At 40.3% G+C, this 17,440-nt stretch overlaps 1 protein-coding gene across 1 annotated transcript; it reads left to right on the top strand.

Moving 5' to 3' along the window:
* Window positions 1–801: 801 nt before the first annotated feature.
* snupn (snurportin 1) lies at window positions 802–13,482 on the top strand. The gene is made up of 9 exons (XM_074633922.1): window positions 802–943; window positions 2,333–2,497; window positions 4,048–4,243; window positions 4,461–4,565; window positions 9,068–9,164; window positions 10,520–10,617; window positions 10,784–10,861; window positions 11,378–11,458; window positions 12,415–13,482. The coding sequence occupies exons 2-9, from the start codon at window positions 2,340–2,342 to the stop codon at window positions 12,733–12,735; spliced, it is 1,134 nt and encodes a 377-aa protein (XP_074490023.1). The 5' UTR covers window positions 802–943; window positions 2,333–2,339; the 3' UTR covers window positions 12,736–13,482.
* The last annotated feature ends 3,958 nt before the right edge of the window (window positions 13,483–17,440 follow it).

Below are 17,440 nucleotides of genomic sequence, written 5' to 3'. Positions count from 1 at the left end.
GTATTTTTACACTGTAGAAATGCTCCTTTTACTTGTAACAGAGTATTTTACACTGTGGTATTGCTACTTTTACTTGTAACGGAGTATTTTTACACTGTATTGTTGTTACTTTTACTTGTAACAGAGTATTTTACACTGTAGTATTGGTAATTTTACTTGTAACAAAGTGTTTTTACATTGTAGTACTGCTACTTTTACTTGTAACCGAGAATTTTTAACACCTTAGTATTGCTACTTTTATTTGTAACCAAATATTTCACATTGTAGTATTGCTACTTTTACTTATAACAGTATTTTTACACTGTAGTATTGCAACTTTTACTTGTAACAGAATATTTCACACTGTATATTGCTACTTTTACTTGTACTTGTAACTGAGTATTTTTACACTGTATTGCAACTTTTACTTGTAACAGAGTATTTTTACACTGTAGTATTGCTACTTTTACTGAAGTAAAAAATCTAAATACTTCTTCCACCACTGTACACACATAATAATAATATAATTTCAACTTATATAGTGCTTTTCAAGGACTCAAAGACGTAACAACGTATCAAAGAAATAACTGAGAATTTCATTTTGTTTTGGAGGAAAAACTGTTTGAGGTGGTGTCATCTCCTCCTCGCCCTGGGTTAAAGGTCAGGTTTTAAACTATGCAGGGCAAATTTAATATTTCACAATATCATCGCTTCTGTACAAAGTCACTCTCCCAACAGTTCATCGCAGCTTATAGATGTAACACACTTAGTTAAACAAGACTGGTTTAATAGAAAGCCCCTATGTGCACCAGTAACACAGTATATTTCTGCAGATCTGTTTGCTGTGTGAAACTCCGGGTTAGTTTTCTGTATTTAGTCGGCCAACTAGAAGTCTGCGTTGGTGGGAAACAAGATGAGAGCGTGACGTCACAGCAGCAGCAGCAGCCTCCTGAATGTCCTGAAGGTATCTAATGTCTCTAATGTCTCTATTCATGATATTATCACACCAAACCTAGTGTCCAGTAGTTACTGTGGGCCTGATAGTGATGTGTAGTTAGTAGGCAGTCAAACCAGTAACGTACCGCTGTACAATCAGTGATGCTAACGACTAAACCCGGCTTACTGCATGCTAGCAGCGTTAGCATGATGCTAGCTGCTAAGTGTGGCTAACTGTAGCATCATGTTGTAAAAACATCTTTATCATCCGTTTGAGAAGAGGTTTGTGTTACATGTGCTAAGATTACAGCCATGTGGGTAAAACATACAGATACATAACGTCACATTGTGTTGTAGTAATTAATGCTACTACATAATATTAATTCAGCCTCATGTAGCACTGAAACTAACTATCCATGTGAAGTCCTCTACTTCTTCTACTGTGCCTGAACTCAGTATGAGGAGCCAATGTGTTTACATGCTTACTGCAGCTGTGATGTTACTATCACAATATAATAATGATGGTATCCTACTAAAGACTGCTATAAGCAGGCAGTGTCTTTTCATAATCAATAAGCCTATTTTTTAAGTAATTTTATTATAATTCTATTAAGTAACCAAGTGATTGTAAATTGAATGTAATTGAGTTTTACAATATTGGAAAAACAAACAATTTGAAGGCATCAACTTGGACTTTTAATTTTTCCATTTTTTTCTGACATTTTATAGACAAGACAAATATAAAAGATAATCATTAGATCATTAAAATAACTGTTAGATACGGCCCTAACCTATACACATGGGTCATCTGTGTGATTAAAGCTTAAAAAAAACATATAAAAGGGCAAAAATGAGCGTTCTAAAAGCAGTAAACAATAATATTCAGTGTGAAAAGGTAAAGTTATTTGGCAGTTGAGAAAAGTCCCTCTGTGTAAAGCACATCGAGCCTGCGTCACTTAAGCACAACAACATGAATATGTGTGCCATCATGCAAATGTCAAACAGATGTTAACTGACAAAGGGCTGAACTGACAGAATACAGAAAAAGTCTGCAGTAAATGATGGAAACCACTTTGCCTCAGAATCACAAAAGAACATAATACAGCCAGCATGGGTGCATCACTATTAGTGAAATATCATTTGTCTCATCCCACTTGTATTCCATTTAATATTATTCATTTTCTTACATTAATCTTATGAGTTTACAAGTGTTCTAGCACACAAAAGTAGTGTCAATGCTGTTCCTAAAGATTATGAATGATCTATAGCACTAATAATGTCATTGTTTTCAGTTTCAGACTTGCATGATACAGTGATACTTAACTAAATTCATCACCTACCTTTCCTCACAATATAAGCAGATGACTTTCTCACATAGAGGTGAAAATAAGCTTACATTGTTGTATTGATTTAACAGAGTCCCCATGGATGACCTGACCCAAGCCCTCTCGGCCAGCTTCGCTGTGTCCAAGGAGCCCAACAGCACAGCCGCCCCCCACCCTCGGCTGGCCCAGTACAAGAGCAAGTACAGCGTGCTGGAGCAGAGCGAGCGACGGCGGCGCTTCCTTGAGCTGCAGAAAAGGTAAATGTCCTTATATTTCAGGATATGACCTTGGAGTTTCTAACTGTTAGTTTACAGTCTGAAACCTGTCCCTTCTGGTCTAGAATTTCTCCATCCTCGTGTCACTACTTCTACTTAAGACATAAAATAATGATTATCTGCCCTCATTACTTCTGTATTGCACCACAAACACTTTTTTTTTTACTACTAAATGGCGACAGGCAATCCACTGGAAATCTTTTTCCATTCACTTCTGCTTTGTATTGTTTCCAGCAGCTGCATACTTTACGTCTGCAGTAACAGTTGTCCGCTACATTAAAGGTTGTGGTTACACTTGTCTTTTCAATGTGACTTTTGTGATTGGAATTCAACTGTGTCTGCATATGTATGTCCACACTTGACACTTCATGTGACCTGCCTGATCGGTTAGTGTTCAGATATATTTCATGGTCAAAAGAGCGGCGGTAAAACGGTTTATAAACGCTTTTCATTTCCTATAAATTCTTCACAATAAAAATACCCTGTTATTTTTGTTGCTTACTCTTCCTCCCTGCAGTATTCGTAGACTTGTTTTATTGAAGAATTGACGATAACAAAACTCTCCTATGTTAGTGATAAACACATTTTCCTATAAATTCTTCACAATAAAAGTCCCTCGTTATATACTGTAGTTATCTAAAAGCTTTTATTTTTGGAGAAGCTAAATCAGGGAAGGTTGGGTTTTTCATCAGCAGTAACGTAACACGTCTCAGACAATGGCTATGTTCCAAATCACATACTTTTTACTTTTAGTACATACTGCAGCTGCCCTTACAAAGTACGTATTGTTGCATGCAGTACGCAAACAATTGGGACATACTACTACATCACAACATTGCGCCTTGAACTTTGACCCTCTTGCTCATATATCCACTGAGCAGAGTATTTTACTTCATTTGAGACATACTAAATCTTTTTCTGGCGTACTAAATAGTATGGTAGTGTTGGAACACACAGAATGTGTCTCAGCACTGCTCCAGCCCCGGTTTTCCTCCTCTCTTCCCTTAGCTGTCGCTCGGGAGAGGAACTCCCGTGTGGGGGAAGATGATGAGAGACCTGCCTTTGATAAATTGTCCATATTGTGCCCACATGCTGTCCACACCTCACTTAGATACAAACTCAATGCGTGTCAGGGCACCTCGGCATGTGGTCTGGCTGATCGGATCCCAAGGCGAGCAAGACACGATCTTAAAGCGTACAGACTTGACAGTTAATGCGTCCTGGCATGATCAGATAACAAAAGTCACATTAAAAAGTGTAACCACGGCCCTCGACACAGTAACGCTCAGTTCTAGAAAACCCTTTTAAAGATGGCTTCCTCCCAGCTTGACAGAATAGGTCAACTTAAGAATGCAGAGTGTGCAGATACACTGGTGTCACTTCTGGCTGCAATTTAAATGCATGTTTGAATGTTTTGAGTGACTACCATGCTTTGTGTGCAGCTAAATTACACAGATGTTTTCATCTCTAAAAAAAAATGCCACAGTGCACGTATCTGAACGAGCCTTTTTTTCCCCCATCTCTAATTTCAGTAAAAGGTTAAACTACGTCAACCATGCGCGGCGTCTGGCTGATGGGGACTGGACGGGGGCAGACAGCGACGGAGAGGAGGACATGGAGAAAAAAGAGGAGGGGGAACGGGAGAAAGATGGTCGCACAGAAGAGGAGGAGGAGGAAGAAGGGATGGAGATTGAGAGGAGGAAGCTGCCAAAACATTATGCCAACCAGGTCAGTGTTTGATGTGTTATTACCCAGAGATACATTAGGCCATGTACTTTTTCTGTTGTATTCCTCATCTTGGCCAGCAGAGGGCGCATGAGTTTGTAGAATGACAGCCCGACAAGGTGGTTGAATGCCATCAGACTTGTGATCATCATTTTTGGACTCTTAAATACAGTGTTGATGAAATGCTGAGTTTGTTAACAAAGTTCGTCTTCCTCCTCAGCTCATGCTGTCAGAGTGGCTGGTGGATGTGCCATCAGAACTGGACACTGACTGGCTGATGGTGGTCTGTCCTGTGGGGAAAAGATCTCTCATTGTTGCCTCCAAGGTAAGAGAACCTGTCACTGCTTTTCTGTTGTTTCACACGATGTCTCACTGCTGTCTCTGAATTTTTTTTATTCAGCGAGGAAGAGGATCTTTCTTCACACTAATTCACCACATCTAGATCTATCAACCAAATACAGTTGAGATTCTGCGAACTGCTGCTTCTTATTGGCTTTTGAACTAGTTTCCATCTCTGCTGTCTTTGATGTGTGATCTTCCTCCAGCCCTGATTTGAAAGTCTTACCACTTTGAAAATGTGATTAACGTTAATTAATTAAAGTAGCAATTCATAATATAATAACTGCACATAATTTGATAATTTAAATGCAATCAAAGCTCATAATGTTATAATCGGCACATAATGTAAGAAAAACGTTTTGTGCATAATTTAATAAGTTATTACATTCTAAGAAAATTATTACATTATAAACTAAGCAAAAAAATATATTGAAAAATGTAATAAATTCAGCGTTTAGTGTAAACAATTCCGAAAAAAAGAGTACTCTCCTTAAAGCATAGGAACCCTTCTAGTTCTACATAACACGAGTGGAGATAGTAATTATATATTATATTATTTATACATAATTATTCTTAAAGTGATTATTTCACATGCTAAGAATCACCCAGTCATCTCTGTAAAGGTTCTCATTTGTCCAGGTCACTCTACTTGTAGTCCTGAATTTTGTCTCACATCCAAGAGGCTTCATCAGTTTGAAACCAATTGTTGAAAAGACAACGAGACCAAACAGACAAAGTCAAGTTGCTTTAATTAAGGACTCCACTTGTGATCAATAAAACTAGAAGGGTTCCTAACTTCCTATGCTTTAAGAGGACAAGGAGAGTACTCTTTTTAAAAAAATTACCATATGTATATTTGAATTTATCACATTATTCAATATATTTTTTGCTTAGATTATAATGTAAAAATTGTCTTACAGTATGAACAAAAATGTTATTACGTTATGCCAGGGTTTCCCGCCAGTGATTTGCAATCCCTGCGGCCCACCGGGCCTAAGTTGACTCCATGCCAGGCCTAAGCATCGGGGAATTATGTATTTTTAAGATGTTTTTTAAACTAAAATGTGTTATACAAGTAGCAAACTTCTTAAATGAATAACTCAGCCCTAGTGTGTGAAGATGAGTAGCCTATAAAGTCAGCAGTAACAGTAACGTTTTAGCTGTGAGCATAGGAGTGCAGTGTGTCTACAGTTTAGGCCGTCTAACTGTAGACGGCCTAAACTGTAGACGCCCCCCTCCCCCCCTCTTTCTTTAGTTGATTAGTTTCTTTTTATGCTTTTTTTTCATGCTGAATGACTCATTTCCAAGAAACTTGTGAGCACATCTCTGGTAAATATAAGATTTGGGGAGAAACTCATTTTCACAGATCTGATAATAAAATCCACGAATCGTTTAGTCGATAAAATCATACAAATTTAGAGACAACTTCGGCCCAGGTTCACTTAAGCTGGGCTGACCTTTAGTTGCCGCCGGGCCTGATGACTCTTCCGGTGGAAACCCTGCATTATGCACTCATGGTTTTCTGATTATTACATGATATTTTATTACATGATATTTTATTACTTTTACATAATTACATTATGCACAGTTATTACATTATGACTTGCTGAACATGAACAACAGCAGTCAGGATCTTTTCTAATTTAAATGCACTGTCACGACTGTACTGAATCAATATTTTGAGAGGATTTTTGTACTTTGCATTTATTGCTAGTAAATTCAACCCTGCATTCCCGGTATCGGGGAGATCGAGGTGAGTTGTGCATGTGAGTAAGATGAGCCACCTTGTCTGGGCAAACCTTCCCAAAATGAGTAATGTGGGAAGATCTTTCCTGAGCCTGTGACAGAGAAAGCAGTAAGCAGGAAGTGATTTCATTAGGATACTGTAAAGATGTGCGTTCATAGTGAATCATAAAATTAGCAGAAGTTTGAGTCTGAGTTGCTATGGGAGGCAGTTTTATCAAAACAAAATAATGCAACTGCATATATATAGCCACTGGCATATGATTGTTTGAAACACTTAAGAACATAAGTATGCAACATGACTACAAGAATATAATGCAAAAAAGAAAAAGGGGTTTTTACCTTGACACCGAAGAAATGTTGAGAAAACTGAAAACAAGAAGTTGTGTCAGACACACAAGCAACACAAATGTTGTAACGACGGCTGTATTGAACCACATTGTGTCTCATTTATTTGGAAATAAGTGAAGTTCTCATCATGCTCACGTAGACATGAATTATGTCATTAGACTGTAATACAGGAACAAAAAGAAAGATCATCAGATCAGTAGTCTGCCTCTATGCTGATAAGGCCCCTGGTGAAAAGAGGCACATGAAGGTTTTAATTTGTGTAATATTGTTTCAACTCTCTTCTACTCTGTAGTGCATTTCGCCAACAGACCAACAACCAAAGGTTTTAAAGCTTTAGTAAATATAGCAGTGGCTCCCATTTGCAGCTGGGCTGCTTGGAAACTTCATGGTATAAAAGTTAAATAGTAATTATAAAGTATTAATAAAACAATTGTGCCGTAATTTCTTTGAACTTCGCTCTGTCTGTTCTTACAACTGTCCCTGTCGAGCCCGCAGCAGGATGAGAGCTGCAACTAATGATTTTTTTGATTTAATCATTTAGTCAATGAAATGGCATTCATTATTTCTCAGAGGCCACAGCAATTTCTCCAATTTACTTGTTTTGTCTGACTAACAATATAGAACTTAAAGGAATAATGTGTAATATTTCGGGGGATTTATTTGCAGAAATGGAATGTCATATTCATAACTATGTTTTCATTAGTGTATAATCACCTGAAATCACCTGTGTTTTCGATAACTTAGAATGAGTCCCTCATATCTAAGTAGGGAGTAGGTCCTCTTCACAGAGTCTGCCATGTTGCTCCGCCATGTTTCTACAGTAGCCCAGAACGGACAAACCACACCCTGGCTCTAGAGAGAGCCTTTTGTGTTTTTACGTTACCTGATGGTCACCGTAGTTTTCCGACGCACTTTTGAAAAGCCGCAGAGTGCAAAACCGTGGTACCGCCAGCCGCCGCCGTCTGACTTCCTTTGCATCTAAAGTTGTGTTATTATGGTAAGGATGGCCTCTGAGCGAGGCGAACGGCGTTACCGCGGTTTTGCACTCGGCGGCTCACGTTACTGCAGTATTGGAAAGGGAGGAGTGAGCGGAGGGGTACTCAGGTGGTTGCAACCTGCAACCACACCACTAGATGCCGCTATATCCTACACACTGTCCCTTTAAGATCATATTTGACAAAGAAAAACAGTAAATCATCACATCTGCGAAACTAGAACATTTTTAAATGAATCAGTCCGTCATCACATCCTTGACTACTCAGCCTTTGGAACCTGTTATCTACATAAAATTGGGAGTTTGGAGTTTGGATTTACCTGCTGCCGTCTGGTCAGATGTTGGAAAAAATCCAAACTTGGTCGATGGTCAGTCACCAGGGCTCTGTGTGTGTTTAATTTGACTGACAGGTTTCTCATGATTCAACAAACAACCCCCTTGTAAAGCCATTTTCCTTTTTCAAAATCATCATCAAGACATAAATTATAAGAAGTGAAATTAGCTGTCCATAGCTTCTGGTTAAAAAAGTGAACTAGTTGTTAGAACTTTGGGGTTTTTCCAGTTTACCTTCTTACAACATCGCATGTGTCTTTCTGTGGTAGTCTGAAATGTAAACCGATTGCCTCATTTACCACGTATTGTATCAGTTCTGTGGTTTATGAGTAATGAAAAGGCTTGAAAATGGGTTTTTTATCAGCATTAGATTACTGGTAGCTCTGTTACAACATGCCTGTCCTGTCATACTGGCCCGAGGCTACAGTTTTCCTCTCGCAGCACACACAAACCTTTGTTGAGCTAGTGTCACTCCACACCCTGTGATGCAACCATTTATATTATCATAATGACTGTCACCTGTTCCCTCACTCAGTATTTCAGATCTTGACTCCACTGATGACGAATCTTTGAAACGCCACGACGCAGCGCTCTTTACCAAACAGAAACAACAGATATTTTCCGTTGCTGGAAGAAAAAACGGAACGAGACAGGTTTCATCTGCTCGATAGTTTATTCTCGTATATTTGTCTGAGTTACTTAATGTGACACTTTTATCTTCTCCAAAGTTCCTGCGCAGCTCTGTGGGAACTTTAGGCACTAGTGCCACGAGTTAAGGGTTTGATGACTGTTGGGACCACCTACACTAAAAATCTCCGATCTGTAGGTCCCATTATTCTCATGACCCCAGCAATTATAATACATAGGGTTCCCACGCGTCCTGGATGACCTGGGAAACCGTTGACCAGCTTTCCAGTCATTTAAAACACATGGAAAATGAGAGAAAAATTTAAATTTCAACATTCTCCCAGTTCATCAGTTTAAATGACAGAGTAGCTGACGTTGTGGTAACAAGTTGTCTCTTCGCTCATGTATCGTCTCTGCTTTTGACTTTTCTCCTCGTGAAGGGCTCCACTGCAGCGTACACTAAAAGCGGCTACTGTGTGAACCGTTTCCCCTCCCTGCTGCCCGGTGGGAACCGACACAACTCAGCCATGGGAAAAGGTAGGTGGGCCTGTTGTATGTGCAGCGCGGTGCTTAACTATAGTAAAGACCAATCAGGCATTTTAGCAACACAGGAAAGTGTTCCACCAACAGAAGATTCCCCCATCGGCTCGTAAGTTTATTTCCGTTTCAGGTTATGTTCAAGCAAAAATGTAGCGCATTGAAGAAACAACATTGAAAGAACTCCCAACTTAGGTTTTAAATGTAATAATCATAGTTTTTTAAGGGGGCTTTCAAACTCTGGTGCGGTTCATTTGGGCGGTTGTGAACGCAGTAATCGAACTCTGGTGCGGACCAAAACAACCGATTCCAAACCGATTGCGAGAGGTGGTCTCGGACCGTTACTAAGCGAACTAAAATGCGCGTGTGGGCATTTGTTGAGATGGACACAGCATATTTAACGGCAGGTTAACATGAGTGGGAGAGGACTGACCTGGACTTCTGCAGATGTCCGATGTTTACTTCTCCATCTGGGCCGACGAGAACATACATAATATGCTAAATAAAGTCCACAAAAATAGTGACGTTTATAAAGTCATTCGAGATAAATGCAGTGCAGAGTCAAAGTTAAAACACTTTGACAGCAATATATAAAAGTCTGCGATTTCCTGCATAGAAGTGGCAGCTCTCGAGACGAAAAGATAAATTCGCTCCTTCGTATATGCCCCTCAGCAAATTATTTTTTTATTTGGTCTGCTTTAATTTGTGCACTGTGAAACAGAACCAAACTAAATACAAAACAAACCAAAAATATCAATTTCACTCTGATTCGGACTAGCCAAATGGACTACGGCTTGTGAAAGCACCCTTAAAGCTACGTAAGGGGAATTAAAAGGGAAAAACTGAATATTAATGGGGTCAATTAGAGCAGAGATCCAACTAAAACACCTTTTAAAATAGTTGATATTGTCATACAGTTTTGTCTTTTGCTGTTTTTCGACTCGTGAACAAGCTTTTTTTAGCCGTCTTCTGGTTAAATCTTGTTCAAAAACAATACATAGGACCTAAAACTGATTTGGACTAACCGAATATATCAGAACTTTTGAGCCATTATATCAATCAATAATCCTATCAAACCCCTTTCATTAAAATCATTGCATATATTTAGGATGAATATGATTATTGCTGTCCTCCATGCCCCCCCCTGCTCCAGCGGCTGGGCCCCAGAAAGCTTTCCCCTTTTCCCCCCTTATGGGCGGGCCTGCTTGTACAGTATATACAGTATGTTGAGGTCATGTTGTACTATGAGGTTGTAAAAGTCTTTTTATTTAGTAAATAATAGTTGAGATAATAAGTGATTGTGACTACGTTTCATAATAGTGTATTCTGTATATCCATCAATGGCCCATGACCAGACTACACGATCCTAGACTGCATTTACAGCGAGGTGGACAGAACGTACTACATCCTGGACGTCATGTGCTGGAGAGGCCACCCGGTCTACGACTGCCCGGTAAGACTGGCTTCTAATCCTGCAGCGATCCAGGAATGCTCGTCTAATTGCTTAAGTAGCAAAGTCTGGGCCACAGATGTGCTTTTTTTGCCACGTTGCCCATCTCATTGGCTCGGGATTCGAAAAAGGAGGTTTTTGTTTACAGTACTTGTTTTCTCATCAACAGACTGAGTTCCGTTTCTACTGGCTCCAGTCCAAAGTCCAGGAGACGGACGGCCTATCAGAAATCGCCAAACGCAACCCTGTGAGTAACTGGAATACTGCCTCTCCGCTTCATGCCCCATTTTGTCCTTCCCAGTCCTCAGTGCTCAGTGTTGTTATTTGAGCCGCTGCAACATGTTTATTCAATCTGAGGTTTTCTGCATGTTGTGTTTGTTGTGCTTTATGCCTTGCTGCACCTTATTTCCACATATGGTACAAATAAAGTCCTGAACTTGAACCTCCTCAGGGGAAACAAAGACAAAGGAAATTTAAAGGCAAACTTCCAATACCCTCTATTGTACTAATTGTGCACTAAAGTGATTATTTCACACAAATCTTGACGATTACGGGGCTTTGAGGAAGCCCTGAGTGAACTTTGAGTTCATGTTCCACCTCTTAATCTTCACTGTTTGTGCGGTACAGCCCAGTAGGAGCTAAATCAGGCTTAGTCCTTGTAGAGTAAACTCACCATCGGAGAGCAATTTCTCACATTTGACAAGAAGACAAATTGTGTTTGGATCTAACAACGTGGTGTTCTGGTTTTTGTTTGGTCCAACAGTTCCGGTTTGTGAGCCTCCAAAGCACGGACTGCACAGCGGAGCCGATTCAGAAAGCCCTGGCAGCTGAGTACAGCTTCGGCGTAAGAAAAGTTCTCTTGTCCTTCAACCATCCTCTGCTGATACTTCTGCACATCGCTAGTAGTGTTAGGGCCCTATTTATATGATCTATAGCGCATGGCACAAGTGCATTTAAGGTGTGTTCAACTCCACTTTTGCAAGTTAAACGGCGCATAATCTGGGAGCAAAGTAATGCGCAAAGGACAAAGGGGTTGTATTTCATCTCTTAAGTATTCATAGGAGTGTTTTGGGCATAACATGAATCAAACCACTCAGAGTATCATCTCCCATCCCCATTAACAGCCAGGTGCACCTGCACATTGGCGCATTGCTATTTAAATGGCGGAGAAGCGAGCGGTTGAATAAACAAGCAAACAGTGTACAGCAGCGGGGGCGGGGCTTCAGGGCGTCAAGCAAGTCGTCCGCAGCGGGCCTTTACAGGCCACATCTCATTGACTGCAGTTCACTTAATGCTGCCTGATGTTTGAGTATACTAACATTGCAACCAAACTCTTCTTCACTTCCCTGGAGTCAACGTGCGATGAGCGGTTCCTGAAAACGCTGCAAGCAGCAATACCAGGGTCCGGGAGCTAAGCTATCTGCACGCTTTAAACGGGCATGTGTTCTGAATGGCCACGGGCTCTGAACGGGCATGCCACAAACGGGCACTGCACCATTGACCAGGTTTTTGTTGGTCAATGGCGCAGTCGCTTTCTGCTGCCTCAAGATAGCAATGCTTACAAAACGTGGGCGCTGGCCTTGAAAATGCGTCGGTCTGAAACTAGCAAAGATAGTTGCGCTGCGCTGTCCGCCACTTTGCGCTGGATGTAGATAAGGCCCTTAGAGTCAGATAAATGTTAAAAGTGCTAGGTGTATTTTTCAGATTATTCATTATCATTTTATGAAACACAAACAGAACAACATTTTGTTTGCTTCTCATCGGGCTTTGATTAGTTTAATTCTGAGTTTGTGCCTACAGGTGGACGGTCTACTCTTCTACCACCGGCAGACCCACTACACCCCCGGCAGCACCCCTCTGGTGGGCTGGCTCCGCCCCTACATGGTCACCGACATCCTGGGCATCGAGGTCCCCGTAGGACCCCTCACCACCAAGCCTGAGTACGCCAGCCACCAGCTGCAGCAGATCCTGGAACACAAAAAGACATCAACTGAAGTCCGCCCGGCCAACAGGAGTGGAGGCTACGAGTTAGAGTACCTGTCCACGCCAGGCCAGGAGGACGGGGACACTGTGAACTTTTTCAATCAAACGCCAATAAGGGAAGCGAACATGGAGAACTGAGTGGGAGGCCTAACGACATGCAAATTGCTAACTCGGTGTTTCTGCGTGGTGGCGGCCCACATATGGCTCTTTAGAATGTCTGCTGAATGGTTTTTGCAGGTCTGACCAATTGCAGAGCATGGCTAATTCTAATCCGGCACTGCTCAGGACGCCCTCAGAGTGCAGATCAGCAGAGTTATAGGCTGTATATGTGTTTTTAAACTCTGCCATTTACATCTCGTACCTGTTGCAGAACTCCGAAACAGATCGGGTTCTTTGAGAGTAATTGCACCGTATTCAGCCACTGTAATTACTTCGTCGCGGTCTGTTATGCAGCTCCCTTTCATAACACCATAGGTAGTCGCACACAAGCAAAAAATAGGACGAGAGGTTTCTTATGCAATATACACTGCAAAGTGCAGAACGGTAAATGTTGTGGTGAAGTGTTATTTTGCTGCTCTGCACTTAAAGCGGATCTTACATAAGAAACATCCTTACTGTTGTTGGTTGTTTGCAGACTTTCTACAACGATCATCGATGCATACCCACCAAAAAAATACAGAAAAATGAGTTTGAGCAATGGAAACGGAGAGTTGCACTCAGTGTTTTGGAAGGTGAGGTGTTGCAGACTGGTCAGACCCTGTGAGTTGCGATCATGCTAAACAGCAGCAGTGACATGAACTTTTACAATTTAATGTTAAATTTCAAATACCTTAGAAGATGTTTTAAAGTGTATGTTTCTAAATAAATGTTTTTTATTGCACCGTGCATTGTGTTCCCACTGTGTTTTTTGAACGGTCTGTTTCAGAATCGGTTCAATACTCGAGGAGAGACATTTAATATGGGATTTTTTTTATTAGACTTCAAGAAAATAGTTGAAATTTGTAACACTCTTATTGTTCTTCACCTTTTTTTTAATTAAACCAATTACAAATATATACATTTTAGAGAATTAACATTTAAATTTAGTCCAACTGTTGAAAATGGTGGTTCTGTGATAAAGCAAAGCTTGATATGTATTAAATTAGGTTGGGAAAAACAAAGTTTTAACGTTAAGTGGAAGTTAAGAAAATTCTTTAAATGTGATTTTCAGATCCTTTGCAACACCTCAGACCTGACTGTACATGCTCTGTCAATATAACAGCAAGTCGCTGATGTTCCAGTATATGGTAAGATGTGACTCACGCTGCTGATACCAGCTCTCATCAGCAGAATTGGTGAGCATCTCTCCTCCCTTTCCTGTGAAGAGCTGGGCGGAAACTATCAACAGGAAAAGACGTGAAAGTGTCTGGCAGGGTTGTGAACTTAGTATTCGTCGACCTGTGCCAACACATCCTCTGAGAGAGAACACCTCAGATCATCGCCTCAGGTTATCAGATCTGGGCTGTGAAATAGTTTCTTAGGAAGGGAGGCAACCCGATTTTCTTCTTCCTTTTTGTTGTTCCGTTTTTAGTGAGAATAGTTTTGTAGTAAAGTTGTTTGTGGTTTCAACTGAAAGTGCAATTTGTGTCCACCTATAATATACTATATATATATATATATATATATATATATATATATATATATGCAAATGATTAGTAATATGACTTTAAAGGTAGGTGAGGTCGTTGTAACTTTAAAGGAACTATCTGTGATGGCACTTTGAAGATGAATTCACAAAGCGCGATGCTTGTCCTTTTAGAGTTCAGAGTTTTATTGCAATAAATAAGGATCACATTTGCAAATGCGAAAAGAGAGAGATTATGAATGAAGTTCAGATTAGGATACTTCTACCCTCGGCAGGTGTCCTGAGTGTCTCTTTCTGTCTCTGTCTGTCGGGAATTAATAGTTGAAGGCTTAACTTCATGACTATGCTTCTGACAACATTGGCTGTGAATGCGAAGGTGAATTCTACAGCTTTCCCGACTTCACCTCTGACAGCATTGGCTAGGAAGCTGAAGGCTGGATTCCAGGCATCCCCTCAGGATGAATTGTAATCACTTTAGTGATCCTTTAACTTTTATGTAGTACCATCATCACATTATAAACAGACAATCCCTTCCCTTACACCTCAACTGTACTTTTATTTAAAGGTACAGTGTGTAGGCTTTGGCGGTTCTAGTGGTGTGATTGCAGATTGCAACCAACTGAGTACCCCTCTGCTCACTCCACCCTTTCCAAGACTGCGTTAACGTGAGCCGCCGAGTGCAAAACCGTGGTAACGCTGTTCACCTCGCTCAGAGGCCATCCTTACCATAATACCACTACTTTAGGAGAAACGGAAGTCAGACGGCGGCTGGCGGTACCACGGTTTTACACTCTGCGGCTCACGTTATCGCAGTTTCACAAGCGTGTCGGAGAACTACGGTGGCCTTCAGGTAACGTAAAAATGCGAAAGGCTCTCTCTAGAGCCAGAGTTTGGTTTGTCCATTCTGGGCTACTGTAGAAACATGATGGAGCAACAGGGCGGACTCATTCTAAGCTAACGAAAACACGATTCTTAAATTCAGGTGATTATACACTAATGAAAACATAGTTATTAATATTATATTCAATTTCTGCAAATAGATCCCCTGAAATGTTACACATTGTTCCTTTAATGCTTAGTAGCAAATGATAGCATGCCAACATGTTATACTCAGATGGTGAAAATGGTAAACATTATACCTGCTGCTTATTATCAACATTAGCCTTGTCAGTGTGAGCACGCTGCTGATAGCCATGCTGTTCCAAAGAACAACCTCAAAGAGCCACTAGCTTGGCTGTAAACTCTAAATCTAAATTCACGGCATTATAATGTACTTTTTGGGGCTCAGTTCGTCATTTGGAGATAATTATATCATAATTATATATTATATATATAATTGGGTCACAAAACTTAAGTTTTGTGACCCAATTACAGATAACAAGACATACATTTAAGAATACACTGCTATCAAGGGAATGTGAAAGTTTAAGCTGGTTGAACAGTAAAACATTTTGTGTTTGACCCTTAGAATCAGAGTCATGCATCTTTCTAGAAACATTAACTTAAATGTCGAATCAAATTGTAGAGTTATCTTGCAGTTTCACTAGACAGGCATGCACCACAGCTAAAAGACATGCTGTGTCTTGTGTTCGTGCCACTACTCACTTCTTCTACACTGGAAAAAAAAAAAAAAATCTTGTTTTCTCCCTTTCTTGCTCTTGCGATGGTATCACTATTGCTCTCACCACCTACACGGAACATCAACAGGTGAAAATAACACGTTCACCACTCTTTTGTGGGGGATTGTTGTAACTTATTCTGGGAAACGTAGGACTGACTGAAGTAGAGGAAGGTGCACAATGCTGCTGAAGGAAACTCAGTAAACCACAATTACAATATGTGATCACGCGATAACTCCTGGAAAGCATCAAACATCTCCGACTGATCTGAACAGTAATAGTTGATAACTATATGGTATTTATTTAATTGCTTTGCAGTTAAATGTCGACAATAAGAAAGAGCATATAGGTTATAACAGTGTTGATGTGGTTTGTGATGAATCAGATTTGAAGTAGTAGATATTCCTTTGGAAGCACAATATGACGTGGTTTTATAATCTTCCATAGTTTCATTGCATCTGTGGTCAAAATGTGTAGAAATACAAATTTCTGCGAAAAGGATTTGACTCCTCCAGACTTATAGTATTTGAGAACAAGATGTATTAACAAATGCATTTCATCGAGTACAGTCGGATGTTTTTTCTTTCACATTCAGTCACCACTAAACCGAGAGGCTTGTCAAAGAGAGCAGAGTCAGGCATGTGGTTACTGCAAGATGTCAGCTATTAGTCAGCAGCACCGATCACTTTCCAGGAACTGAGCACCTGCCGGTCCACAGTTACACTTTTCAGAGCGCGCTCAGTCCCCCACACGTACATGTACACACACACACACACACACGCACACACATATAGCGTTGGTTACTGTAAGCCTCTCTGATCTCTATGAAAACCCTGTCGCAAGCCTTCTAAAGAGGCCGATTTGTGTTTCTTCTGAAACTCTCCAGCACCTGTAGCTATATGATGTTTAGCCTATGTGGTTGTTGAAAATATTCCTGGCTTTAATGTCTGAAAAAAATGAAGTAAGATGCGGGTAAAAAATGAAACCACTGTCATGGCTGCAGCCAGTTAACGGCAACAAAGACTGGAAACGGCGAAACATCTAACATGGCAACAACATGGCCACCTATACCACTACCTCTAAAGCTTATAAATGAACATTATATTAACATATCTTGTTTGTTTATTCTGTAACCAAAGTAAAATCTCTATAACCATAATCTGTTTTTTATTCATTAGTGAGCTTTAGAGGTGCTTGTTGTCAGATTGTTGTTACCCTCAGACAGAGCCAGGCTAGCTGTTTCCCCCTGATTCCAGTCTTTGTGCTAAGCTAAGCTATCCAGCTATAGCTTTAGGCTACATTTAAAAGTGCAGACACAAGAGTTGTATTGATCTTCTCATCTAACTCTTGGCAAGGAAGCAAATAATATTATCTGTAAATAATATCTTCCTTAATGCAGGGTTAAAGCCTTCTTCACGCTGCCACAATATATTTTTGTGTCTTTTGTGTAAGACAAATGTAAACTTCTTTATTCTAAAAATCCTCAGCATCAACCTTCACCATGTCGGTCAGTAATGTGTGTGTAACTGTGGGATGTAAATTCCTCTTCATTAAATGAACAGTGTGTAGCATTTCAGGGGATTTATTAGCAGAAATAGAA

The sequence above is a fragment of the Sebastes fasciatus genome, chromosome 4 (assembly GCF_043250625.1).
Source record: "Sebastes fasciatus isolate fSebFas1 chromosome 4, fSebFas1.pri, whole genome shotgun sequence".
In the NCBI taxonomy this organism is placed as follows: Eukaryota; Metazoa; Chordata; class Actinopteri; order Perciformes; family Sebastidae; genus Sebastes; species Sebastes fasciatus.
The sequence above is the reverse complement of the archived record's forward strand: the minus strand, read 5'-3'. Positions and strand labels throughout refer to the sequence as shown.

Excerpts from the sequence above, each read along its gene's own strand:
- snupn (XM_074633922.1), top strand. The coding sequence starts at position 2,340 with ATGGATGACCTGACCCAAGCCCTCTCGGCCAGCTTCGCTGTGTCCAAG. Across the intron at positions 4,244-4,460 it reads CAAAACATTATGCCAACCAG|CTCATGCTGTCAGAGTGGCT; the intron begins GTCAGTGTTTGA and ends CTTCCTCCTCAG. Across the intron at positions 9,165-10,519 it reads CAACTCAGCCATGGGAAAAG|ACTACACGATCCTAGACTGC; the intron begins GTAGGTGGGCCT and ends GCCCATGACCAG.